Source organism: Lycorma delicatula, chromosome 4 (assembly GCF_047948215.1).
Source record: "Lycorma delicatula isolate Av1 chromosome 4, ASM4794821v1, whole genome shotgun sequence".
Classification (NCBI taxonomy): Eukaryota; Metazoa; Arthropoda; class Insecta; order Hemiptera; family Fulgoridae; genus Lycorma; species Lycorma delicatula.
Genome location: NC_134458.1, coordinates 202,049,697 through 202,075,221, shown reverse-complemented (window position 1 = coordinate 202,075,221; position 25,525 = coordinate 202,049,697). Strand labels below are relative to the sequence as shown.

Sequence of the window (25,525 nt, the reverse complement as noted above, 5' to 3'; positions counted from 1 at the left end):
GTGAAATGCATGCTTGTGTGCTTCTTCGATTCCAAGGGAATTGTTCATAAAGAGTGGGTGCCTCCTGGACAAACAGTTAACCAATATTTCTACAAAGAAATTTTAGAAAGACTTCGTAAACGAGTTCTTCGTGTCCGTGCCAACATTGCTGATAATTGGATTCTGCATCACGATAATGTGCCATCCCATACTGCTCTGTCAGTACAGCAATTTTTAACCTCAGAATAAATTTCAGTACTACCACAGCCACTTTATTCACCAGATATCGCTCCATGCGACTTTTTTCTATTTCCAAGAGTCAAAGTGGCGGTCAAGGGACACCATTTTCTAACAACACAAGATATCCAAAAAGCTGTGACGAGGGTCTTGGAGGATATTACAGAAGATGAGTTCCAGAAATGTTACCATCAATGGCAGAAGCGCTGGAATAAGTGTGTGCAATCAGAGGGGAACTACTTTGAAGGAGACAACACTAACCATGACTAAAACAGTAAGCAACATTTTTTTCACATCAGTCTCATTACTTTATTGTCGCACCTTGTATATGTTTGTATCCCCTCAACCTATAGATAGATTTTTACAATTTAACACCATCTGCTGTGTATAGAGGTCAGTCCACAAAATTTTAAATGTTTACATCAACTTTTTATAAGATTAAGTGAAACAGGCTAAAACACACACACACATATATATATATATATATATATATATATATATATATATACATATACACAAAGGTATACAATAAGTATCTGTGTTAAGAATGAAAATGCAAGTTTTTCAGAAAAAATCTTTTTTACTTTTCAACATAATCTCCTTTTAGCAAAAGTGTTGGGGACACTTTTCCCAATGCCCCTGCCATTTTTTTAAACTCTCTAAAAAATACTATTTATCAAACTCTTCAAAATTGGCTTTTTGATGAAGACCTCTTCGTTTGAGCTGAGTTTATTTCCCATGAGCCACGTTTTCATGTTGTGGAACAGAAAGAAGTTACAGGGACTCAGGTCAAGCGAGTAAGGTGGATGCGGCAGCAATTTGTAGAGCAATTCATGCAATTTGCCCATGATGATTCCAGATGAGTGAGCTGTGATGAAACTGTACTTTTTCTCTTTATCAAGTGGGGCCATGTTTGTTTCAATTTCTCGTTGAATCAGTCCAATAATTCATTGTAATACTGCCCCTATGAAGTATATAAGGATTATTCCCCTTACATCCCAAAAAATTGTAGCCATGACCTTTCCAGCCAAAGGGATCATCTTTGGAACAGATTTGCCTGGAAAAATCCATTGTTTAAGCTGAAATATTAAATATTAGTAGAAATATTGGTTAACTGTTTTAAGCTGTCATTTGGTCTCTGGCATATAATAATGTATCATCAAAGATGATGAGTAATGACATGACATAAAAACTCCTGCGGATTGTGCTTAGAGTTCCAAACACGGCTTTGAAGTTGTCAGCAGTATTCACTTGTTATCCAAAGTGAACAATCACGGCACACATTGGGCCAACAGCTTTCTCATTTTTAACTTGATCATGCAAAATGTTTATTGTCATTCTGTATGACACACCTGTAGCCTCTGCTACTTCATGCACTTTTGTTCCGTGATCAGCAACAATCATGTCATAGACCTTTTCAACAATTTCCTCAGTAACCACTGTCTGCTGGGCGCTCCTCATCAAAAACAGATGTATGGCCATGTTTAAATACATTAAACCAATATCTCAAAGTTGTAATAATGATAAGATTATAAACTATAATATATATATATATATATCATATTATAAAATTATAGATTATATTACAGACTATAGACAAGATCAACTTTGCTTTTATTCGTACATTTTTCCATCCGAAAATAAAAAGTGAATTACAGATCAATATTGCTCTTTTCCCATTGTATCAAAAAACACTAAATATGTTTAATACAAATGGCTGCCAAATAAAAACTAATTTATGAATCGGTCTAAAATTTTGTAGTGTCATTTGATAGATGGTAGTATACTGTAGTAATGCCAACTTTCCTCAGCAGTGCCACCTATCTTCAAACACAGGTACTAATTATTTAATCCATCCTAGTGTATATTATACATTTTTTCCTGTTACTGTGTTTGGTGGTTAATCTGTTGTTGTATGAGATAAACATATATATATTAGACTAAGAATAATGCCATGATATGCAACACAGGTTTTAATTTATTAATATAGTATACATAATGATGACATTTATTTTAATTACTGTGCAATTCATATTTTTGACTGTTGATGATGGAGCAGTTAGGTAAGTGTTCTTCACTTTTTATTCTGACTGTATCTGGTGGTTAAAGTATTATTATTATTATTGTTTAAATTATTTTACTCAGTACAGTAATAAAAATATAATGTTTGAAAAAAAATTTATAATATCCATTTTTACGAAAAACTGAAAAAAATAACGTAAGCATTTGTTTTTAATATATTGATAGGGTATACCAATTGCAAGTATAAATTGAAGTGCAAGTACTCATTAAGTGGCTTCACCTCCTCAGTCCTGGCGTCTCCTACAGGGGACATAAATCAGGGTGTATTTCAGGTAGTCTAGTGGTTTTCTCACAAGGTTGGTAGTATTGCTATGTAGTTCATCTGTTAGAAGAGAGATGACAGCACATTTTTTTATATCTTGCAAGGTTGTATTAATTGTCTATCAGCTGCTTTGTAAACTGTAACATAGCCAACTCCTAGAATCGCAATTTTTCTGTAGAAGATAATTGTAAGAACCTGTCAATATTCTTTATTAAGTGGTTTTAGTACTAATATGCTTTTAAACTTCTAAAAAACATCTCTGGTACTTTCAATATGAATATAACTATAGTTTTAGCAAATGACAGGTAACCAAACTTTAATGTCCTCTGCAAGGGGCATTAGGTTTCAAGATTTGTTTTTTAAAAATATTGATACTTTGTTTTTCTCTTGACTGAGCTTTATTTCTTTTTCCTATTTAGCCTCCAGTAATTACCTTTCAGATAATACTTCAGAGGATGAATAAGGATGCATGTATGAGTGTAAATGAAGTGTAGTCTTGTACATTCTCAGTTCAACCATTCCAGAGATGTGTGGTTAATTGAAACCCAATCACCAAAGAACACCAAGTCCACGATCTAGTATTCAAATCTGTGTAAAAATAACTGACCTTACTAGGACTTGAACGCTGGAACTCTCGACTTCCAAATCAGCTGATTTGGGAAGACATGTTCACCACTAGACCAAGCCGGTGGGTTCTCTTGACTGAGCTGTAAATTTATTACTTTTTTGATACTGTTTTGTGCATTCATGCATGTTTTAAGGGTTTTTGTGTTATATTATATTCTGACTACTTTTTAATTTCTTTAATATAATCATTAAGCAAAGTAATTATTTTCAGACCACCATTTACATTGTGTTCAGACTTTTTTTATTTTATGAAAATACAAATAAAATCTCACTTTTAATCGCTAATTGTTTTCTCTGTCTAGGTTCAACTGCATTTGTTGAATTCGTAACAGAACATTTGGTTGGGGATATTTCAGACTGTGGATTGGCTGATGATGAGGATTTGGATCCTAAATTTGCAGCTGATGTTTGCAATGAAAGCAATGATTATTCATCTTCTTCATCTTCAACTGATGACAATGATGTTATTGATAATGAAGAAAATGCAGGTGATCAGGAACACCTACAGCAAGCTGAAGAACCTGCAACACCAACAAGGCTGTTCTGGAAGATGTCTATGGAATTCTTCCTCCTTCCACCTGCACCACAGCATAAAGAGGTAGAAGCCCAATCTTTTCATTTCCCTCCTACTGAGTACGTAAGTACATACCAGTAGATATTTTTAAAATGCTAAGTGATTTTACCAAAGATATTTATCTGAAATTGGTAAAATTCTTAAGTTCTCTACCCAAGAAATTAAAATTTTCATTAGAGTGACTATTATCATGTTTTATTAAAAATATCCACTTACATGCATGAACTAATATTTTGAACAATATTAGTACAGACAGATATTTTTTATTACGAAATAATCTGAAATTATGAGATAGTGATACTGTCCCATTACAAGAAAAATATCTAACAAGTTCTGGAAAGTGCAGCGTATAATTAATTCTGTTCAGAATGCAGGCTAAATGTTTGGCCAAAATCTGTTTCAATTGATGAGCAAATGATAGATGATACCCTTTTGGGGAAGAGTATCATGTTGCCAGAATGTTAAGAGGAAACCAAATCCATGTGGACTAAAAAACTTTGTAGTTACTGCAGCTGATGGTCTTTCCCTTAATTTTTTTATATACCAAGGGAAAGGAGACACAATTTATGAAGGCAAATATTCTGATAAGCTTGACATAGGAGGCAAGGCAGTAATAAAACTCTGTGACACCCTACCTCCTGGTGTAACTATTTACATGGACCGATATTTTATGTCCATATCTTTGCTTCAACAGCTGCATTTTGTAGCACAGGAACAAGGAACTGTCACTCTCCAAAAAAACAGAATTCCTTTAAATTGTCAGTTGAAATCTAATAAAGAAATGAAAAAGGAAAGGCAAGGGACAATTGATCAGAGTCAGAAGTAATGGTCAAATAGCAGTAGTTCAGTTGAATAACAACAGACCAGTCACTGTAGCTTCAAGCAAAGACGGTTCTATTCCAACAGATCAATGTAGATGCTGGTCCAAAAAAAATGGGCAGTTCATAATGGTGACTCGACCAAACACTGTGTTATAATATGAGTATGGGAGGAATTGATTTCTTAGATCGTGTAATCAATTATTACCGAATTTCTGCACAGACAAAAAAGTGGACAGTGCGTCTCATCATGCATATGATTAACTTCACAGTTGCAGTGTCTTGAATTGAATACAAGCAAGACCAAATTGCTTTGGGAACTCTGAAAAAGAATGTCTAGGACTAACTTGAGTTCAGATCCAGTGTGGCACAAGAGTTAATCCATACTGAATTAGGATATTCTAGTGACTCGGATTTTGAAGTTGATCCACAACTAGCTGAATGTCATCGGGATACCATTCCATAACCTCCTGTATGTTAAGAAGAAAAGAAAATCTTCATTAACCGGAATTTCCTTCACCGGTGACAAAAAAATTGGTGCTGTTTTCCTGGCTGCTCAGCTAATAAAGCACATATTAGATGTTCCATGTGCTAAGTATTTTTCTGTTTGCAGGATAACAGAAATTGTTTTAAATTATACCATGAAAATTATAACTTCTAAAATTTTTTTTCTATTTTTAATTCAGCCTAATATTTTATTTTAGTGTAATTTTATATTTTTATAAAAACTGATTTGTAAATGAAGTCTGTATGTAACATAAAGTAGCATGTAATATTTTGTTAATAATATTCCCAACAAAATTTTTCTATTTTAATTATTGTACTAGTTATGAAACATACTGATCAATTTTATTTTGATGTATTATAAATTAAAAATAAATAAGTTAAATAAATTAAATAAGTTACACTCATGGAATATTTTACACACATATCTTGCAGTGTAGGAGAAGGCAATGTATTCAGAGATACTTGGTATCAACATATAACTATTACTGTATTTTATTACCAGCACATAAAGAAAATGGAGGAAGGGGAAAATACAAAAGATAGAACTGTTGGGAAGAAGGGTGAAGGGTATATGGTTGAAGGAAGTGAAAGTATGTAAATAGAATGAAAGGAGAACATGGAATAGAGGTAGTGATAGATTAGGAAGAGATGGAGAGGCTATTTTTACGAAGCTGGTAACTAAATTGTGAAACTAGCATACACGTATGAAATGATGCTCATAACACTGTTATATTATCAGTTCATAGATGTTATAAAGAATTCTTATAATTTCAAATCAACAATCAAGGTTTGAACTGCCCAGTTAAAAAATGATAAAAATGTATAATTTATGTATAAATAAATATATATTCATAAAAGGACATCAAAATTAGCAAAGAAAAGACAGCTTGGTTGTCCTGACTTTTACAATTCAAATAACTAACAAAGTAATTTTACATTATGCAGTTACTTTTGAATTTCAAATAAATTGTGAAACTAGCATACATGTATGAAATGATGCTCATATCACTGTTTTATTATCAGTTCATACATGTTATGAAGAATTCTTATAATTTTAAAACAACAATAAAGGTTTGAACTGTCACGTTAAAAAATGATAAGAATGTATAATTATATATAAATAAATATATATTCATAAAAATGCATCAAAATTAGCAAAGGCAAGATAGCTTGGGTGTCTTGACTTTTACAATTCAAATAATTAACAGTAATTTTACATTATGCAGTAACTTTTGTTTTTCATTAAAATATTAATATAAAGAAAAGGTTACGTGCATTAAAAGCAGTTGCAATGACACCCATTTTAAAACAGAATCACATTGCCATGCATATACTCGTATTTATGAAAGACAAACTTTTTTTCCGTTTTCTGTTTTAATTTAATAACACCAATACAAGGTGGCTCAGAGCTGACTAAACATTTAAAATTTGAATGTTGCATAGAAGCAATGTAGCTTGGGTATAGGTGTACATGGTTATTGGGAAGCCAAATGGAAGAGAAGGTTTCCATTTCATATAGTAAGTTGTAATGGAGCATTGGAATGTGCAACAACATATTACCTTTGTCTGCAATTATTAGGAAACAACGTCAGAGACAAAAGTGCAGTATGTCTTAGATGACAGTTTATTGTTGGTCAACATCATCACTTATGTCAAAACATAAGTGATGATGTTGACCAAAACAAAACATAAATTCACATTAAGTGAATTTCTTCACTTAAGCCAGTTTGGTATTCCAAAGAATACCAAACTGGCTTAAGTGAAGAAATTTTAAGAAAGCTGGTAGTGTATTCAACATGAATCATTTAGCTCCACAAATAATGTGAATATTAGAGAACCTCCAGAGCACAAGGGAAGCTTTTGAAAGCAGTCCTCAATACTCTGTGCACCAGCACTCTCCAATTATAGTACCAAGTAGGAAAAGTTTATTTCAAAAGAGATCAAATACCACCCTTTCAAACTGCATCACCATGATGAGGGAGTTTGTTTGGGAAAACTCAATGTCCTGATTCATTTGCTAAGTACTGACAAGTCAATTTTCACCTCTCGGCCTTTCTAAACAAACAAAATAAGCCATATTATTCACAGTAAAGCCTAATATCATGACATGCCAATGAACTTTCCTTAAAGTGTTTGGTGGGAGATGATGTTTTCAAGATCATATGCCAGTATTTCTTGGAAAATAACAATAAATAAACAATCGCTGTTAATTCAGAATGTTATATGATTAGGTTGAAAGGCTTTATTGAACGCAAGGTGTAACAGCATCGCATTAGTCAGCCCCAAAGGCATTCAGGAAGGAGCAACAGCCCAGACTGCATGGCCATATTTTATTCTCATTTCGACAATATTGCTTGGTCTCCTCTCAGTTGCTCTTGTTAAAACCCATTAGGGCTAGGAATGGGGGGGGGGTGACGACCGGAAGCATTACAAGGCGAGTGTCTTCCCCTATGGGGTTGGGATGGTCTCCTCGGTTGCCTGACTTTAGCATACCAAATTTTTTCCTGTGGGGATTCTTGAAAGACTGTGTGCTTGAAAGACCAAGGCATATCACAACTATTCAAGAACAATCCATTGTTGGTGAAGTTGTGGCTGTTGATGAGACTATGGAATAATAATGCTTGTGACTTCCAGTACCTCAATGTAAATAAGTTGAGACTATCTGCATGTTGTATTTTTCAAGAGATAAGTTTGTAATCTACAGGTAATAAATAGCATACTTGGACATATTTATAGACAGTTTTGTTTATTTTTCCCTGTTTCCATATATTATCTATGACCATTAGAAATGAGTCAGTTGGCTTCACACCACCATGTACAATACCATCAAAACTTGTTTTTCAGTATCATATATATGTTTCCATAACTGTGTAATCTATTTACAACGAAACAACAACTATGACATCTTAATTCTTTTTCTTTTCTATTCTTGAAATAACACTTTTTCTATAATAGGTAAAACACATAATTTTATAAAAACAGTTTTCAAAAATCAGAAGAATTTATCTAATTATACTTATACAGAGTGATTCAAAGAAACGGGAAATTTTGAAAGTTGTGTTGGTAGCCGTGGGCGATTGATACCACTTGATAAGTGGCGCCAGCCTCTCTAACCTAACCTGCCATTTAGTTGTCATGGATCCTTGGAGTGGTGCGCAACGTGCATTTGCTATCAAAGCCTTAACAAAAACAATGGCAGTGTGGAGGGAGCGCGTAGAGAATTTCGCCGTCATTTTAATCTGGGACGGCACGACCGTGTTCCATGTAATTAAAACATGGATATCTAATTTTGAGGAAACTGGTTCGGCAATGAAAAAGAAACCTCCAGGCCGTGAGCGAACCGTCCGTACACCACAGAATGTTCAAGCTTTACAAGATGCTGTCACACGAAGTCCACATTGGTCAATCCGTTGTCTCTCAGCATCTTCACAATTGCATAGTTCAAGTGTTCGAAGAATGTTAGTGAAGGACTTACCATCCATACAAGATGCAGATCGTCCAGGAACTGAAACTGAACGATGCAGTTGTGCGAGCACAATTCTGTAATGTAATGCTTCAGAAGATAAATGATAACGAAGAGTTTGTTCACGAACTGTGGACGAAGCGCATTTCCACCTCAGTGGATTTGTTAACGAGCAAAATTTCAGATACAGGGTGCAAGAAAATCCTACACAGCTACACCAGCATACGTTGCACAGCCAGAAAGTGGCCGTGTGGTGTGCTATGTCATCTAACGGTGTTATAGGCCCTTATTTTTTTGAGGATGACAACAGTCTTGCAATTACAGTGACGTCGGCTCGTTACGTAGCCGTGCTTGAAACCTTTGTTGTGGAACAACAAAAGAGATTTCCACCGATTCTTAACACAGCCTGGTTTCAACAAGACGGAGCAACGTCACATACTGCACGAATATCGATGGCAGCTGTACGCCGATTGTTTGGACAACATGTCATTTCACGAAATGGTGACATTATATGGCCTCCCAGATCGCCTGATCTCTTAGCTTGTGATTTTTTTTGTGGGATCACCTTAAAAGCAAAGTGTTCCACAGTAAACCTGCTACAACGGAAGAACTGAAGGCAAAGATCCGAGACGCAATTGCGGAAATTCCAGTTGAAATGTTACGTCAAACCATGAACAATTTAACGAAGAGACTTCGTGAGTGTTTACGTAGAAGAGGAGGTCACCTGCAAGATGTCATTTTTTAAAAATAAACTAAAATGTATGTATCCTGAAATGGCAACATTTGTACAATTACATGAAATAAAATTCATTTTCTAAAAAAAATTTTTCATTAACGTTATTTAATTTTTTAAATTCCCGTTTCTTTGAATCACCTGTATATATAACTTTTACTTTTTACAATGGTTAACAGAAAACCTTGTTTTTTCTATGAAAAAGTAATAATATAAACAACATTATTATGAAATTACACACAATTAAGATGACAATATAAGCTGAAATTATTTATTAAAAATAAATTATTATCCTACCCTATTAAACGTCATTTGTATGTGTCTGTGTGTGCATCCCCCTTAGCTTAGCACCAGAATGTACAATCACTGGCGGAAAATCCTGATTTGTTAGTACATGTCTCATGGTGGTCAGGTGTATACTTGGTTATATTATTATATATCGATATATTGCATATATATCCACATAAATGCAAAACATATATTAATATATTTTTTTATTTATGTGATTGGTTTTCTTGATAAAATCGATTATTTATGTTAAGACTCAGGTTACATTTCCTCCTTTTTTGTATAAGAATAACAATTTTTCACTTTTTTCTTACTCTTTATAAATTCTCAATTTTTGTTACTCTTATTAAATGAATTTGTCTAATGCTCTATTGTTAGTCAGTTTTGTTCCATCCTTCAAAGACTCACCATGTGTTTATTACGAATGTATAATTAATTAATACAATAATGTTATGTATATATATATATATATATATATATATGAATTACATATTCAAAGATCATAATAAAAATAATTTATATTATAAATGAAATAAAGACTTATTTATTTGAATGAACCAGTGAATAATAAAATATTTAGAATAATTAAACCTAACTGAGGTATTGAACCAAGGCAGCATATTATTCAACATTTTTGATTATCAGAATCCATTGATATTTTGTAGGAAGGTTAGTTTTGTATTATGATAATTTGTTTGATAAATTAAATATAATACATAAATAATCAATTATTTATATTAACTCAGGTTTCATTTCCTCCTTTTTTATTTGTAAAGATTAAAAGTTTTCACTTTTTCTTAAAAATTTTCACTCTTTCTTTTATTCTTTATAATAATTGCCACTTTTTTTATTACTCGTATTAAATGAATTTGTCAAATGCTCTATTGTTAGTCTTGTAATAATTATAAAATAAAATTAATAAATTTTACTACCGTAATTCATTCATTCAATATCGTAGCAGATCATAAAACACTAACTATTTTCGATACAAATACATTGATACTGAAAATACTATAGATTATCCATTTAGAATTGTATATATGATTTTTTTTTGGCCTTGTAGTTACAATTAAACATACATATAGGTCAAACACATGGGTTAAATCAAATCGTAAACAATAAAGGTCAAAATTAGAAGAATTTTTAATCCTATATATATCTTCCTTAGCAATTTATTGATTATGAAACAAACTTCTCTTTTGTTATTGTGTCAAGGATGGTTAGTTTGGTATTATGATAATTTGTTTTGTAAACTGAATATAATACATAAATAATTAATTTAATTTATATTCAAGCTTCCAGCTCTCGCATTAAGTGAATCTGCATATGGATATTATGGATCTTGATGAAAATGTTGAGTGTGCAATCTTTAAAAAATGCTTAAACCAAATTAAATTGGGAAGATTTGCCGATATTATTTCACTTTTCCTTGATAAATTTCATCATTAAAAAAACACATTTATACACAAGCAGTAATCAATTTTGGACACCTAATAATAATAGCATTCCAAGATGCCACCCGCCCAGAGGGCCTAGCTGTGGTGTACTTGTAAGCATGCCCTGCAGCTAGAAGGTGATAGTGTACATTAAAACTATAATAATCTTTGGTGACCTCCATGATGGAACGGTCAGGGTTTGGTATTTCATATGCTAAAATTATGTTCAACCTATTTTTCCAAGCAAACACTTGGCATTTTGTGAAGGATTAATAATTTTAATGAGGATAAAATTTTTAATCTGTTTAAAATTAATTAAATATTTGAAGAATGTTATAAAGCTAATAATTAAAATAATAATTTATAAAAGACTGAGTATCATAAATAATAAAAGATTTGATCAGAATTTTCAGACTTTTAATGCTGAATAACTTATAAAAATATGCAATTTCTCAACAATGAAAACTAATATATAATTCGCAAGATTTAATTTAAATATAATAAAAAAAATATTAAATTTTAACAATTGCTATAACTGTGATTGCAGTTTTGATCAGTCTTAGGATAAATCCTCAAATACTCAAATTGAAAAGGTAGAATTGATTTTACAATTTCTACCAAGGAAATTTTGAACAAGCATGTTCAACAAAATTTAGATTATTTATTATCCCTAAATCTTTGATTGTTTATATATTCTGATACTATTCTCTATAGAATAATCAAGATGTAATAGACTATACTCCCTCAAAATAAATAATTTTATATGTTGAAAAATTATGACATCAATCATAATAAAATATTTTGAATGACCTGCTCAGTATATAATCTACATTGTACAGAAATTTTACAGCATCTTCAACATTTTTGCATCAGAATACATCCTAAAATCATCATTATACTCATATAATAAAATATTTAAAATATATTATTTTATAAAGATCACATATATACAAATAAATAACAATGGTTGTAAAATTAAACTGTGGGATCTCAAATCTATGCAAGCTTACAATTTTCAAAAAATAAAAATACAAGAATAATAATGATAATTTGCTTTTACTTTCTTTTTAGATGGTCTTCAATTCTTTTTCTAGCAGATCATCCCACAACAGGCAAAAAATGAGTAAGGCTACACAAAAAAAGAAGAAAGATATATAATGTGTACTTTAACATGAAAAAAATCACAACCCTAATAAATTATTCATAATGAACTAAAGGGTAATTACAACAGATTAAATAGAAAGTATTCTGCACAATAATGCTTTCTTCAATTTGTATTTTTGAAAAAAAAATTGTATATGCTGTGAATTTTTCTAGGGTAAAATTTTAACCTAAAATCATTGTAAAATATTCTTAAATCATTCTCTATCTGTAGATAGATCTATGTTCATTCATCTCAATAATAATAATATATCCAATGATTATTTATTGCCAACTATCACATATGATTTCAACTTATTCGTATTATTGTACATTCTGTTTATGAGAATATATGAGCATCTATTATAAAAATTCAGTACTACATTCAACCAGTACATTTTTATATAATTTCATGTAAATTTTAATATTAAAATCAAAACTGAAGAGCTTAAACAAATTGTAAATTGCGGGAAATACATTTTTCAGGTATTGGCTTCACAAACTCAAGAAAAATGTAAGTTTTCAACTTTCTTATATCTCCTTTAATCCTGAAATAGGCGATATCAATTTTTTGACAGATATGGACGTTAAGGTTCAAAGTGCAATCTTTGTAAAATTGATATTTTTTTAATTTATATCGGATAGATTCTGAAAAATACTGATAGATGCCAAAGCTATAATCTTTGTTATTTTTAGTTTCAATTCAACACTGTATATTTCAATATATATTTGTATTTCTTGCATTTGTCAATGTTTTGAAAATCTTACTGTAATGGCTGCTGATGGCACAAACTAACCTTCTATTACAAGTTTAGAGTATTCTGTATTTATATTGCATTCAACAGCCCTTTTTTACACTATTGAAAGGAAAAACATACAATGAATCTTTAAAATAAAGTGACACTCCCTTTATGTTGAATAGATTTAGAAACTGTAAATATAAATTCAGATTTTATTTAGACGGCAAAGATGATGGTGACCTGAATGACACAATGTTTTGACAAACTAGATGACCATAAGAATTTAATTTATGTGCAATAATAATAATCCCCTGAAGTAAATCCATCTCCATGTCCGGATCAGTAACATCTACGATCCATGTCCAGGGGGGACAACGGCGGTGTACTTGTCTCTGACTTTTACAACACTTCAAGCCGTCTAACAGAGCTACGGTGAAAGTCCATTCTGGATGATGCGGTCATGGGAGTATAGATCACTGTCATTTTTCATCTCGAGACTAAAATCCCCTGTGTGTTTGCCGTGCATGGAGACCTGTCACTGGATATGGGGATCCTGGTGCTTGAGTGAAACCTCATCATTGGTTTGGAAAACCACGGTTGGATGTAGCAATACAGCGCTTTGGCCCCTACTTTGGCTAAACAGGAGGCCAGTTTGCTAACCACTACCGATCAATCGGCTTGTTTACGACTGAACCTTTCGATTGCAGAGAAGACGGGTAAACAGGCGAGAGCCCGAGATACCTTTACAGGACTAGTTTCCTGTTTGGGGTGGATCGGGATCCATATCTCTCTGGTAGCCCTGGCGTTCGTATGGGTGTCCTAAATGTGTGGCTCCGTGGTGGGTGGGGAGCCAGAGGGACAAATTATTCTATAATACTCTTATGGAATCTAAAACTTTAACCCCTCGTTCGGTAACCCCGGACAACCTTGAGGGCAAACACCCTCGTTCTGAAGTCTCTCCTACTTCAATGTCATCATCGAAGAAGAAGAAAAGTGTAGATGTACGACATGCGACAATAGTTCCATCAACAAGAATTCCTCGACCAAAATATCTTGTTATTAAAAGAAATGATGGATCAGAAAGCGGTTTTTCAAACATTAGTCCCTTCGTCACATCTAAGGAACTCATGACGAAAGCTGGTGGACCAGTTAAGGAAGATAAGAAGACACAGGCTGGATTATTCATTGAAGCGCTGACCAGCGAAATTATTAGAAATGAAACAACTAGCGGACATTGATGTTACTGTGGAAGCTCACGGCACACTCAACTACTCCAAGGGAGTAGTAGTCTGTCATGACTTACTTAATTGTAGTGAAGAGGAGATTGTTAGTGAAATAGCATCGCAAGGCATCATCGCATGTAGGCGATTGAACATGAGAAGGGATGGTGAAGTACTACCCTCTTCTTCTCATGTCCTAACTTTTAATAAGACATCGTTGCCTGAAAAAAATCAGGGCCGGAATCCATCGGTTAGATGTGCGCGCCTATATCCCGCTGCTGATGAGATGTTTGAAATGTCAATGTTTTGGTCATATCTGCGACGATGCAATCGTGAAGAGATTTGTGTGTGTGACCAAGCAATCGAAGGTGAATCCTGTAAGGAAATCCCTTTATGTATCAATTGTGGAGGACAAGATTCAGCAAGATCTAGGAATTGTCTTGCTTTCAAGAAAGAAATCGCGATACAAGAGACTAAAGTTCTCAGGAAACTTAGTTATCTTGAACTGAACAAAATAGTTAATGCACAGACGCCAGGGAAAAAATCCTTTGTGCAAACGGCTGCGTCTAGCACAGATATGTCTTTGCCACAAGTAGTTGAAAGCTTAATCAGGCAATTGACACCAGTCCTAACCATGGTTTTAGACAAATATATAGGAAAGAAACTTTGCTACAGTTGAACCAGTGCAATCGACTAGTAGTCAGCAATCAAACGTCATTGCCAAATCAAATGAACCTATTCGAAATGTAGGCAATCACAGAATAGAGTTCCGCAAGGATCACCCCTTAACGACACCCTGTTTAGAATTGCTGTCAGTAGGGTTCTACAAGCAATACCACTATGGATTGGTAAATCTATGTGTATCAACGATCTGGCGATTTTCTATGCCAGCACGGAAACTGCAATGGTCCACTACAAGTTACAGCGAGCAATTGATATTGTTGATGCGGCTGAAAAGTGTGGCTTCAGGTTTTCAACCAAAAAGTCGTGCACCATACATTTCAGTCACTTTAGAGGTGCGCACCCTAGTCCACAACTTACAATAAAGGGTGTTAGAATTCCATATATAAGAAGTCAAGTTTTTGGGACTAATCTTCGATAAAGATCTTGCATGGCGTCCTCATGTATGACGATTGGCAGCAAAATGCAAACAAGCATTAAACATAACCAAATGTATGTTGAATATTAATTGGGGATCGGATCGAGAGGTTCTTCTATGTCTGTATACTTCTTGATACTTTCAAGAATTGACTACGGCTGTGTTGTTTATTCCTTGGCTCAAAAGAGGTGTCTAAAAGCCTTGGATGTCGTACAAAATGCTGGAATTTGATATGTGACTGGAGCGTTTTGCACCAGTCCCATCGACAGCCTTGTATGTGAATCAGGATTGTCACCACTACGTTTTCGAAGGCAAATCCTATTACTGCGCTATGCGGTCAATATCATGTCTTCACCGCACCATGTAAATACACCAGCGTTCATTAGGCATCCTCTCTGAGAAGCTTATAACCGGCGTCAGACCTATACCAGGCCAGCCAGAATCAGAATTCGAGAATTGATGGACAAGTACAACATTGTGCTTCCAAGAGTTGTTGAATCAATGGTGTGTGAATCACCACCGTGACTGCTTTCATAGACTTTTTTCAAATGGATCTAGCACGTTTTAAGCAATGCAATTCTCAGGAAATATTCATCGTTTTCAAGAGCTTGTGAGCGAACACAACCAGAAACTGGATTTCTACACGGATGGCTCTAAGACGGCCAACGGCGTTGGCAGTGACTTCCATTGTGCTGGCGTTAGTCATTTGTGGTCCCTGCCGACAGTTGCATCTGTTTATACAGCTGAGTTGTATGCCATTTGGCAAGCTCTGAGGTACTGTGAGCACTATAATGTGCCATCCTTTTTAATTTGCAGCGACTCAATGAGTAGTATTCAAGCACTGCAAGATACATACTCAACGGACTCGTTGGTGAAAATGATTCTTGCACTGCTTCAGGTGCTAACCAAGAAGGAGCAACAGAGCACATTGATGTGGATCCCAGGACACTCCAGTATTGCTGGTAATGAGGCTGCGGATGAGGCAGCTCGAGTGGCTGCTGACGAGCCTGAGCCCGAGGGAATTCCCATCAGACCTGGCGATGTTAAGTGTCATATATCTGCCTGTGTCAGATATGAATGGTACAGAGTTTGAAATGGGTTAACCACAAAACTTAAGGCTGTGAAAGACTCTCCTTGCAAGTGGACCACTCCACTTCCGATCAAAAGGAGAGAGCAGTTGTTATAACACGGTTGCGAATAGAGCATACAAACCTAACGTCTAGTTATATGTTGACTGGCAGCAATCAACCAGTTTGTGAGGAGTGTCAGCAACCGTTGACAGTCAAGCACTTATTGGAGGATTGCATTGTACATTGCGGTCTGCATCGTTAATTCAAAATAGAAGGAGGAATAAAGAGAATTTTGTGGAATGAGAAATGTGCTGTTAGAGACTTGCTGCTTTCTCTTTATATTGCCGGATTTTTCTATTGTATTTGAATTTAATTTTCGGAGGCATGTCTTCGATATATATTCTATAAAAGAGAAGATAGATAGATTTTCCTTTTCTTTGTTTCATTTTTAGTTTTTTGCGTCCCATTCGGATGTGTGAACTTTTATCAACGTGTGTATACTTTTATTTTTTTGGCTACTTCATGCTTTTCATTAAATGCTATTGTTTATTCGTACTTTTTGTTTTGAGAATTGGCAAGGGCTAATGATCTTGGTAACCGACGATGATGTAAAAACCTACATTACTACAATAAAAATACCTGACTTGGATCTAAAGTGGATGAAATGATTTTCAATTATTTGTGATTGAAATAAATTACTTTTTCATGTTAATTTCTATTCATTATGATTTGGAAGTTAATTAGCTCTTTTACAGTTCTTAAAAATTAAAACAAAATATTTATTTTAAGGAAATTACACAGCTGTAAGTGTCATCAAATGAAAATTTGGAAGACTACATTTTAATTTAGTGTTTCTATTTGCTTATATTTTGTTATTTTTTTAATAACTCTAATCTACTTTGCTTTTTTACAGTTAATAAAACTGGTAAACAAACATTCAGTCCTAAAAATAATTTAGCAAAGATCATTGTGGTTTTTTAAATGATGAACAGTTAAAGAGTTAACAAAAACATGATCAGTCTAAAATGAAAAAAATAACTTAAAATTTTTCTCAAGTAAATTCATCAGACGTGTTTTCTTCCAGTGAAGAAACTTCTTATAAATTTTTTTTAATATTAAGGCTTTTAATCTTCTATTATTATCTGAACAAGTCACAGTAAGTTGATGATTTCCACACAGATTTGGTATATAAACCTTTTAAGAAAAATTCATTGACTACCTTACATTTACTCTCAGTTCAACTGCTGTTCTTAGTGTTTTGGTAATTCTGTATTTTATGATATACAATACAAATACAACTGCTCATAGCTGACAAATCTTATATAAGTGTTTTATGAGGTGTGAAGACTTTAGATATTGATTTGGTCCCAAGAATGGAAACTCTCTATGCATAATAAAAAAGGAAACCTAAGTAACTGGAAAAACATATCTTAAAAGAAGTCTTTATTTAAAGAAAATAGATTTGTTTTTTTTAAACATAGAAGATAACAGTCTCTAATTTTTATCATTACTACTTCAATAACAAGGATTTTTTTAATACCTTCCATCCACAACAAATTAACTGCACTGAAGGCATTCTAGTGTAACAGGCTACCATCAAACATTTCACCTAATAAATAAAATTACTTTTTGTTTCAGAATTTATAAATAAAAGATAAATCTAGCAACTGATCACAATGATAAAAATGTTATAACAATATTATAGAAATCAATAAATTTTAATGCGCTTATAAGCTGTTAAAAATAGTTAGCTTTTAATTTTAATTATTTTCCTAGTTAATTGTTTTATGTTACTAAACTTAAAATATCATAATTATACTGAATTTATTTTATTAGTGGTTGATTTGTTACTTGTTCTTTAATTAGGCTAAGTACTGCACTATAAAGTTCATTTTTTAAATTTACTTGCCCATTTAATTCATTTATTCAAATAAATCACAGTGCTTTCAATTTACTAAAACAAGCATTAAAATTTTCTTAATTAAATATTATTATATTTATTAGTTATTTATACATTTGATATAAGATGTGATGAAATTAATTCTTTTTTATATTCAAGTTTGAATTTAAAACCTTTCCTTATTGTCAATTCTGCAATCTACATAGCAGTTTTTTCAGTCATGAATATAGTTCGCTAAAAAGCTTTAAATACATAAAAATATTAAACAGCAGTTTCTGGATCATTCCAATTGCTTTTAGTCACATCATCGTCACTGTCAACTGCATCCTGCCGAGGTAAAATGGAAGCAACTCCACTACTACTGTGGCTATTACTATGCATCAGCATATCGTCAAAGTTAGTTACAACCTCTCTACCTTTCGGACTTTCAACAAGAGCAAAATTGTAAAACCCTTCGACACCTTCTAAAACTTTACTCAAAGATTCAGAAGAAGAAATTACATCCTGTGTCGATGTGCTTTTAATAGATGTAGGGGACATTTCACTGCTTCCAGGAGATTCCACATTTCCGAATCCTCTGTTAGATTCACCGCTGGTTCTACCGGGACCAACAGATGGAGATGATATTTCACTCACCAAAGGAGTACTTTCATCATCACTGGAACCGTTACCTGTTTCTTGATAACCTCTAATTCGTGTCAGCGCATCGATACTGCATGCCGGTGTCACAGTGACACATGGACTGCCGCCATTCTTCGCACTACCACCACCTCCAAGTATAGAACTAAATGATAAATTACTTAATATTGATGCTGCTGATGAATGTTTCAATGTCTGTAAAAAAAAAAATAATAATATAAAAAACCAATGTTGGTGAATTTTTGTTTAAGTAAAATTTATTAATATTACTTTTAAAAAAAATAATTATAAAAGTTATTATGCACAAAATATGAATATACAATGATTACAACTACAATTACAAGGTATAATAAAAGTTGTGTAGATTAGTTGCAGATTTTAAAAGCTACCAGAATCTAATAAATAAATAAATAAATTTAAGAAATAGCAAAAAAGATTTACATGTAATTGGTAATACAATTCACCTTGTTTACAACTGAACTTGGATTCAGTTGAATATGTCCCCAGTACTGAGAAATTAAAAGCTTTCTCAATAATCGACTTGAATAACACTGAATTCCCACACAGTGAAAAAATGTTTTTAAAGGTACTGATACAATCAAAGAAATTGACAATACTTATAAATTTACCTCATGAGTGGAGAAATATTTATAATGCACTGTTTCTTGGAGAATGAGGGTCATTAATTTATTGCTTTAACTATTTATCAGTCATTTTTATAACAGGGAAGAGTGCTAAGCATCTGAAGTACAGGTAGTACAAAGTCATACAGTCTGAAAATAATGATCAGTCATTGCTTGCCATCAGTCAGCCAGTCCATGTAATGAAAGAGTGAAAGTATCACTCCCACAATTTAATATGATCTACATTTCAGTGAACTTGGCATGCTAATAAGCAACAGTATAACTGGCTTAGGAAGAGGACAATGAGAAACCACTTCATTCATATTTATCCCAAGTCTGGCATGGAATATTTATTCTTAAGAATAGTTAGTCATTTATTGGGAGTAACTTTTTGTCTCATGTTAAGTTGCCTGTATCCATTACAGTTTTAGTCCTGACATAAATACATGCAAATCAAGTCATTCAATATTTTGTTTTAATGTATCATAAATCCATAGTACAAATTAATCAGAATAAAAAAATTATTTTTTTAACAAAGGCAAAGTTTTAACTGCTTAATATATTCACTTAGCCATATACATTTTCACTATTTAACTTGTATAACTGGTGCCTAATGAGATCTATTCAAAATATAACTGAACTTGTTTAAAAGTTCCACAAAAAGCAAATGCAAACACAAAAGCTTGTCAATGACAATTGTATCAGTGTTCTCTATCACACAAACAGTGATACTTTATGGTGGGGTCCTTCATGACTATTATCATTTGTATTATCCTGCGGCAAATATCTGATGAGCTACAGCTCTTTGTTCACTTGCATGTAGAATGTGTTTTGTGATAATGAGTTTGCTAATATTCATTTGTGGATTTTCTGACCACAATTAAGACAACTGAGTTTCCTTTCTAAGTCATTCTGTTCATCTGATGTGGTTCAGCAGATCTTTCCTACTGCCCAAACTGAAATCCTCTGAATAAGGATTCCTTTTTTTTGCCATCATATATTTTGTTGTACTTAAATATATATGTTATCAGTTTTAACACTGATCAATTGGTTGATTAAATATGACTTGATAGTGGCATTTTACCTTACTTAACATGTTTCACAATTTCCAGGGTGCTACTCCTGATATATTCCAGGTTTTGTGACTGTAAGAATGTAATTACTAAATTATCTAGGACCCATTAATATTGTTATTTCAATTATCAAAATAATTAATATAAGCCTCCACTGTTCATTATAATGGTTCAAACTTATAACAACTAATAACAATATACATATTTTTAGATAGAGTACTTTTATTTCTAAAGATAAATCTATCATTAAAATCTAAAACTGCTTAAAATCTAAGTCTAGATGGCCTTTTTGATTGTTAAACAATCATTATCAGTAGACATAATTGAAAAGTATATAAAAATAAGTAAAAAAAGAAATAGTAAAACACATATACAGATTATCAATGTTATCAAAATATATAAAACAAACAGTTGTCATTTTAGACAATCCTAACAGAAAATGTAAATTTAATCTAAACATCCAAACTATTTAACCCTCCACAATTCAGAATCTTCACTACAATTTAATCATAGTTCTTATATAGGTTGGATTGATAAAACTTATCAAGAAAAATAAATATGGCATGAACATTAAACAAATCATAGATATCCACTCTACATAACCCACAGATCAGCTGCCCTTAGCAAAGGGGCACATATACTAATCCTACCTAATATCATATCCTTTTAATTTAAAAATTATTAAAAATCTTTCTGTGAAAGTTTTCAATCATAAATTAAACAGTTATCCCCTCCCTTAAATTTTATTGATGGTATGGGATATCTCTGATTTATCCAGGAAAAAATAAGTACCATTTGAAACAAACAAATGGAAAAACAACTATTTTATTACCATTAAATTCTAATTGCTTTAATTATCATTTAAAAATAGTTACCAAGCAAATCAGGGCATTTATCATAGATTGGCACCAATTTAAAGATATCCTGTTCATACTCGTAGAATTCAATCACTTTTGTTTGTTGACTTGAATCATTCTTGGATATTCTCCTTTCTCAGATATCAGTGCTATATCTCTGGTTGCCAAGCATCTTTAAGAGCATAGGTAGGTAGAAATTACTTTTCACTAAGTCTGTATGTATTGTTTTTAGTGAAATGAATTGTCAACTGTGCAGTATGTAGTTGTGAAATAGTCATGCACCAACACAAGGCAGAACTCAATAAGTCGTGCCTTCTGATTAGCTTTTACAGAGTGACCATAAGCTCTGCATCAGTTGTTAATCTTGTGGCATAGGTTCCTCTGAAAAAAATTATCCTTTAATCCCACAAAATGATTTACATATAGAAATAATTGTCAATTTCTTGATTTTCATGGAACTAATGTGCCATCATCACAAGTGATTATCATTTGTTTTCTGGTTTTACATAGCAAACCATAGAAATGACTTTTAAAAAATCATTTTCTTCCTATCATAATATTTCAAATACTTAAAGGATGCTTCCATACATTCTGTTTTGTGAACATCTGTAAATTTTCTTAGAACATATCTTGAACACTACTTTTGTTGTACAAGTGTTCAGTCATAGTTTCAAACAATTAACATCTTGAAATACTAGTAAATTGCAGAGATAAATAAAATATTGTGAACTATCTATCAGAAAAAAATTTCTCTTCAACATCATGTAAAAAAATAGATTAACAGGAAGGAGGATTGGGGATCATTACATTGCTCTACATGAACATTCTCCCTTCCTATATTAAAATTCTTGCTCACTTTCTCAAAATATCTTCACTTATCACATTCAATTCATAAGCTTCACAAATTTGACAGTTAATTTCATATGGTTTAAAATTTCTAGTCAAAAATTTGATTATTCACAATTTTTATACTTCTCTTGTCATCAGTATTTGTTTACAATGATAAACAATGACCCAAAAAACAATAATTTTATCTAAAGAATAAAATTGGTAGGATACTTTTTTTAAGTGAAAAGAAGTAACCATTCATGTGTTAATGATATCAACATCGTCAAGTTGAATAAATATGCAAATATAAATATAGTTCATAGATGTACCTAGTGTTATATTTTTCAAGAAAATTTAGAAGTCTACTTTGTACAATTTTTCCAAATAATTTTGAAAATATGAATAAAAGATAAATTGGCTATAATCTTATATAACTACAAAATCTTTGTTATAGAAGAATAACAATGAATTCTTAAAGTTAAGAGGGGATTATTCATTAGTAAAAGCTTCATTAATTAGATTTTTTATGAGGAATAATAGTATTCATATCTACTTTTAAAATAGAGGTTTAATATATAAATTATAATACTTATACAGAGTGATTCAAAGAAACGGGAAATTTTGAAAGTTGGGTTGGTAGCTGTGGGCGATTGGTACCACTTGATAAGCCTCTCTAACATAACCTGCCATTTAGTTGTCATGGATCCTTGGAGTGGTGTGCAACGTGCATTTGCTATCAGAGCGTTTTACAAAAACAATGACAGTGTGGAGGGAGCGCGTAGCGAATTTTGCCGTCATTTTAATCTGGGACGGCACGACCGTTTCCATGTAATTAAAACATGGATATCTAATTTTTAGGAAACTGGTTCGGCAATAAAAAGAAACCTCCAGGCCGTGAGCGAACCGTCCATACACCACAGAATGTTCAAGCTTTACAAGATGCTGTCACACGAAGTCCACATTGGTCAATCCGTTGTCTCTCAGCATCTTCACAATTGCATAGTTCAAGTGTTCGAAGAATGTTAGTGAAGGACTTACCATCCATACAAGTTGCAGATCGTCCAGGAACTGAAACCGAACGATGTAGTTGTGCGAGCACAATTCTGTAATGTAATGCTTCAGAAGATAAATGATAACGAAGAGTTTGTTCACGAACTGTGGACGAAGCGCATTTCCACCTCAGTGGATTTGTTAACGAGCAAAATTTCAGATACTGGGCACAAGAAAATCCTACGCAGCTACACCAGCGTCCGTTGCACAGCCAGAAAGTGACCATGTGGTGTGCTATGTCATCTAACGGTGTTATAGGCCCTTATTTTTTTGAGGATGACAACGGTCTTGCGATTACAGTGATGTCGGCTCGTTACGTAGCCGTGCTTGAAACCTTTGTTGTGGAACAACAAAAGAGATTTCCACCGATTCTTAACACAGCCTGGTTTCAACAAGACGAAGCAACGTCACATACTGCACGAATATCGATGGCAACTGTACGCCGATTGTTTGGACAACGTGTCATTTCACGAAATGGTGACATTAGATGGCCTCCCAGATCACCTGATCTCTCAGCTTGCGATTTTTTTTTTGTGGGGTCACCTTAAAAGCAAAGTGTTTCACAGTAGACCTGCTACAACGGAAGAACTGAAGGCAAAGATCCGAGAAGCAATTGCGGAAATTCCAGTTGAGATGTTACGTCAAACCATGAACAATTTAACGAAGAGACTTCATGAGTGTTTACGTAGAAGAGGTCACCTGCAAGATGTCATTTTTAATAAATAAACTAAAATGTATGTATCCTAAAATGGCAACATTTGTACAATTACATGAAATAAAATTCATTTTCTAAAAAAAATGTTTCATTAACGTTATTTAATTTTTTAAATTTCATGTTTCTTTAAATCACCTCTACATTACACGGTCAGTAGGGGAGTGGAATAACATAGTAAATAATTGTATAGCACTTTACAATGCATTAGAAATATACATCAAAATCCTAGGTTCAATTCCTCACCTAGGTGTGGTTTTTTACTTTCAAGTACGAAGTAAAGGAAGTATTGTGATTACGAAAAATGTAGATTTTCAGATTTCAATGGAAATATCCATTTTGACCATCCCTGAATCTATTTTGACTAGTTTCGGCGTGACATCTATATGTATGTGCATACAAATGTATCTTGCATAACTCAAAAACAATTAGCCGTAGGATGTTGAAATTTTAGATTTAGGAATGTTGTAACAGCTACCCTTTGTATGTTGTGCACCTCCCCTTTTGACTGCAACTGACCTGACCAAAAAAGTCTAAAATCCAAAATGTTTGGATTTTGGACTTTTTCTTAACTGAAGCAATAAGCCCTCATCGAAGGCTTTTCAATGATGTATCATAAATGGTACTTAACTTCATTCGTTCCAGAGTTATAGCCAAATAAAATTTTAATTAATGAAATATTTTGATCTTACAAGGGGAAGGCACATCGGTTCGAATTCGACTTCATTCCTTTTTTTTAACTTTTTTTTCTTTAAATTTAAATATATTGATTTATTAATAATTATTAACCTGTGATATAAAAAAAATTACAATAAATTATAATTTAATGACAATAGAAAAAAAATATGAAAATAATTCAGAAGTTATTAGTGTAATAAAATTTTATATACTTTTAAAAACGTGTATATGTAATTTAATAGACATACAAGGAAGTCATGTGGTGTTCACATCATATTTTTTAATTAGTTAAAATTTTAAGTCAGCACCTGTAAAAAAGCCTATTAAATAAAATTGCAGACTCCATTAAAAAAAATAAAAAATTAACCACTAACCTGGTCATTGTTAGATGTTACAACATTAGAAGAGCAATTCTGACTTTCAATATCACAAGGTATAGAAACTAAAAGTGAAGATGGTCTTGAGTTTGGCAAAGAATTCATGGATAATTTCCTATCTTCATCACCACTACCATTTACCTAAAATTAAAGTAAAAAAAAAAAAAACTGATATTAATGAACTTATAAATATATATTGAATCAGAATGTCCTGAATTTATATATATATATATATATATATATATATAATTATTAATATTATCTATTTACAAGGGGTGTTGGATATTGAGAAGTGGTGGGAGAACTCATAATAAGGTTTGGTTGTAACCAATCATTAAATCAGATATGCATAGCATTTGTCAGGAGCAACATCGGCTTTGCTCTGCCAGCGAGCAGTCACGCTCAGTGCTTTGTATGTAAGTAACACAGCTCCGCTCTGTCAGCGAGTGTATCATTACGTGCATTTACTAAGTCTTGTAGTTTAGTGAATTTTATTATAAATTAAACATTGCT

At 32.7% G+C, this 25,525-nt stretch overlaps 2 protein-coding genes across 8 annotated transcripts in view; one reads left to right on the top strand and one right to left on the bottom strand.

The window, feature by feature from the left end:
* The first annotated feature begins 15,776 nt into the window (after positions 1-15,776).
* Positions 15,777-16,298, top strand: LOC142322789 (uncharacterized). Its single transcript, XM_075361865.1, has one exon. It carries the CDS (start codon positions 15,777-15,779, stop codon positions 16,296-16,298), a length of 522 nt encoding a protein of 173 aa, XP_075217980.1.
* A 1,403-nt stretch (positions 16,299-17,701) lies between these two features.
* Arms (Ankyrin repeat-rich membrane spanning) overlaps positions 17,702-25,525 on the bottom strand; it is a 310,321-nt gene continuing 302,497 nt past the window's right edge. For all 7 annotated transcript variants that reach the window (XM_075365014.1, XM_075365013.1, XM_075365015.1 and 4 more), the window contains 2 exons: positions 25,010-25,153; positions 17,702-19,009 (listed from right to left, as the gene is read on the bottom strand). In XM_075365014.1, the coding sequence (XP_075221129.1) occupies positions 18,437-19,009; positions 25,010-25,153 (717 nt within the window). In that variant the 3' untranslated portion in view covers positions 17,702-18,436. The remainder of the gene's footprint in view (positions 19,010-25,009; positions 25,154-25,525) is intronic.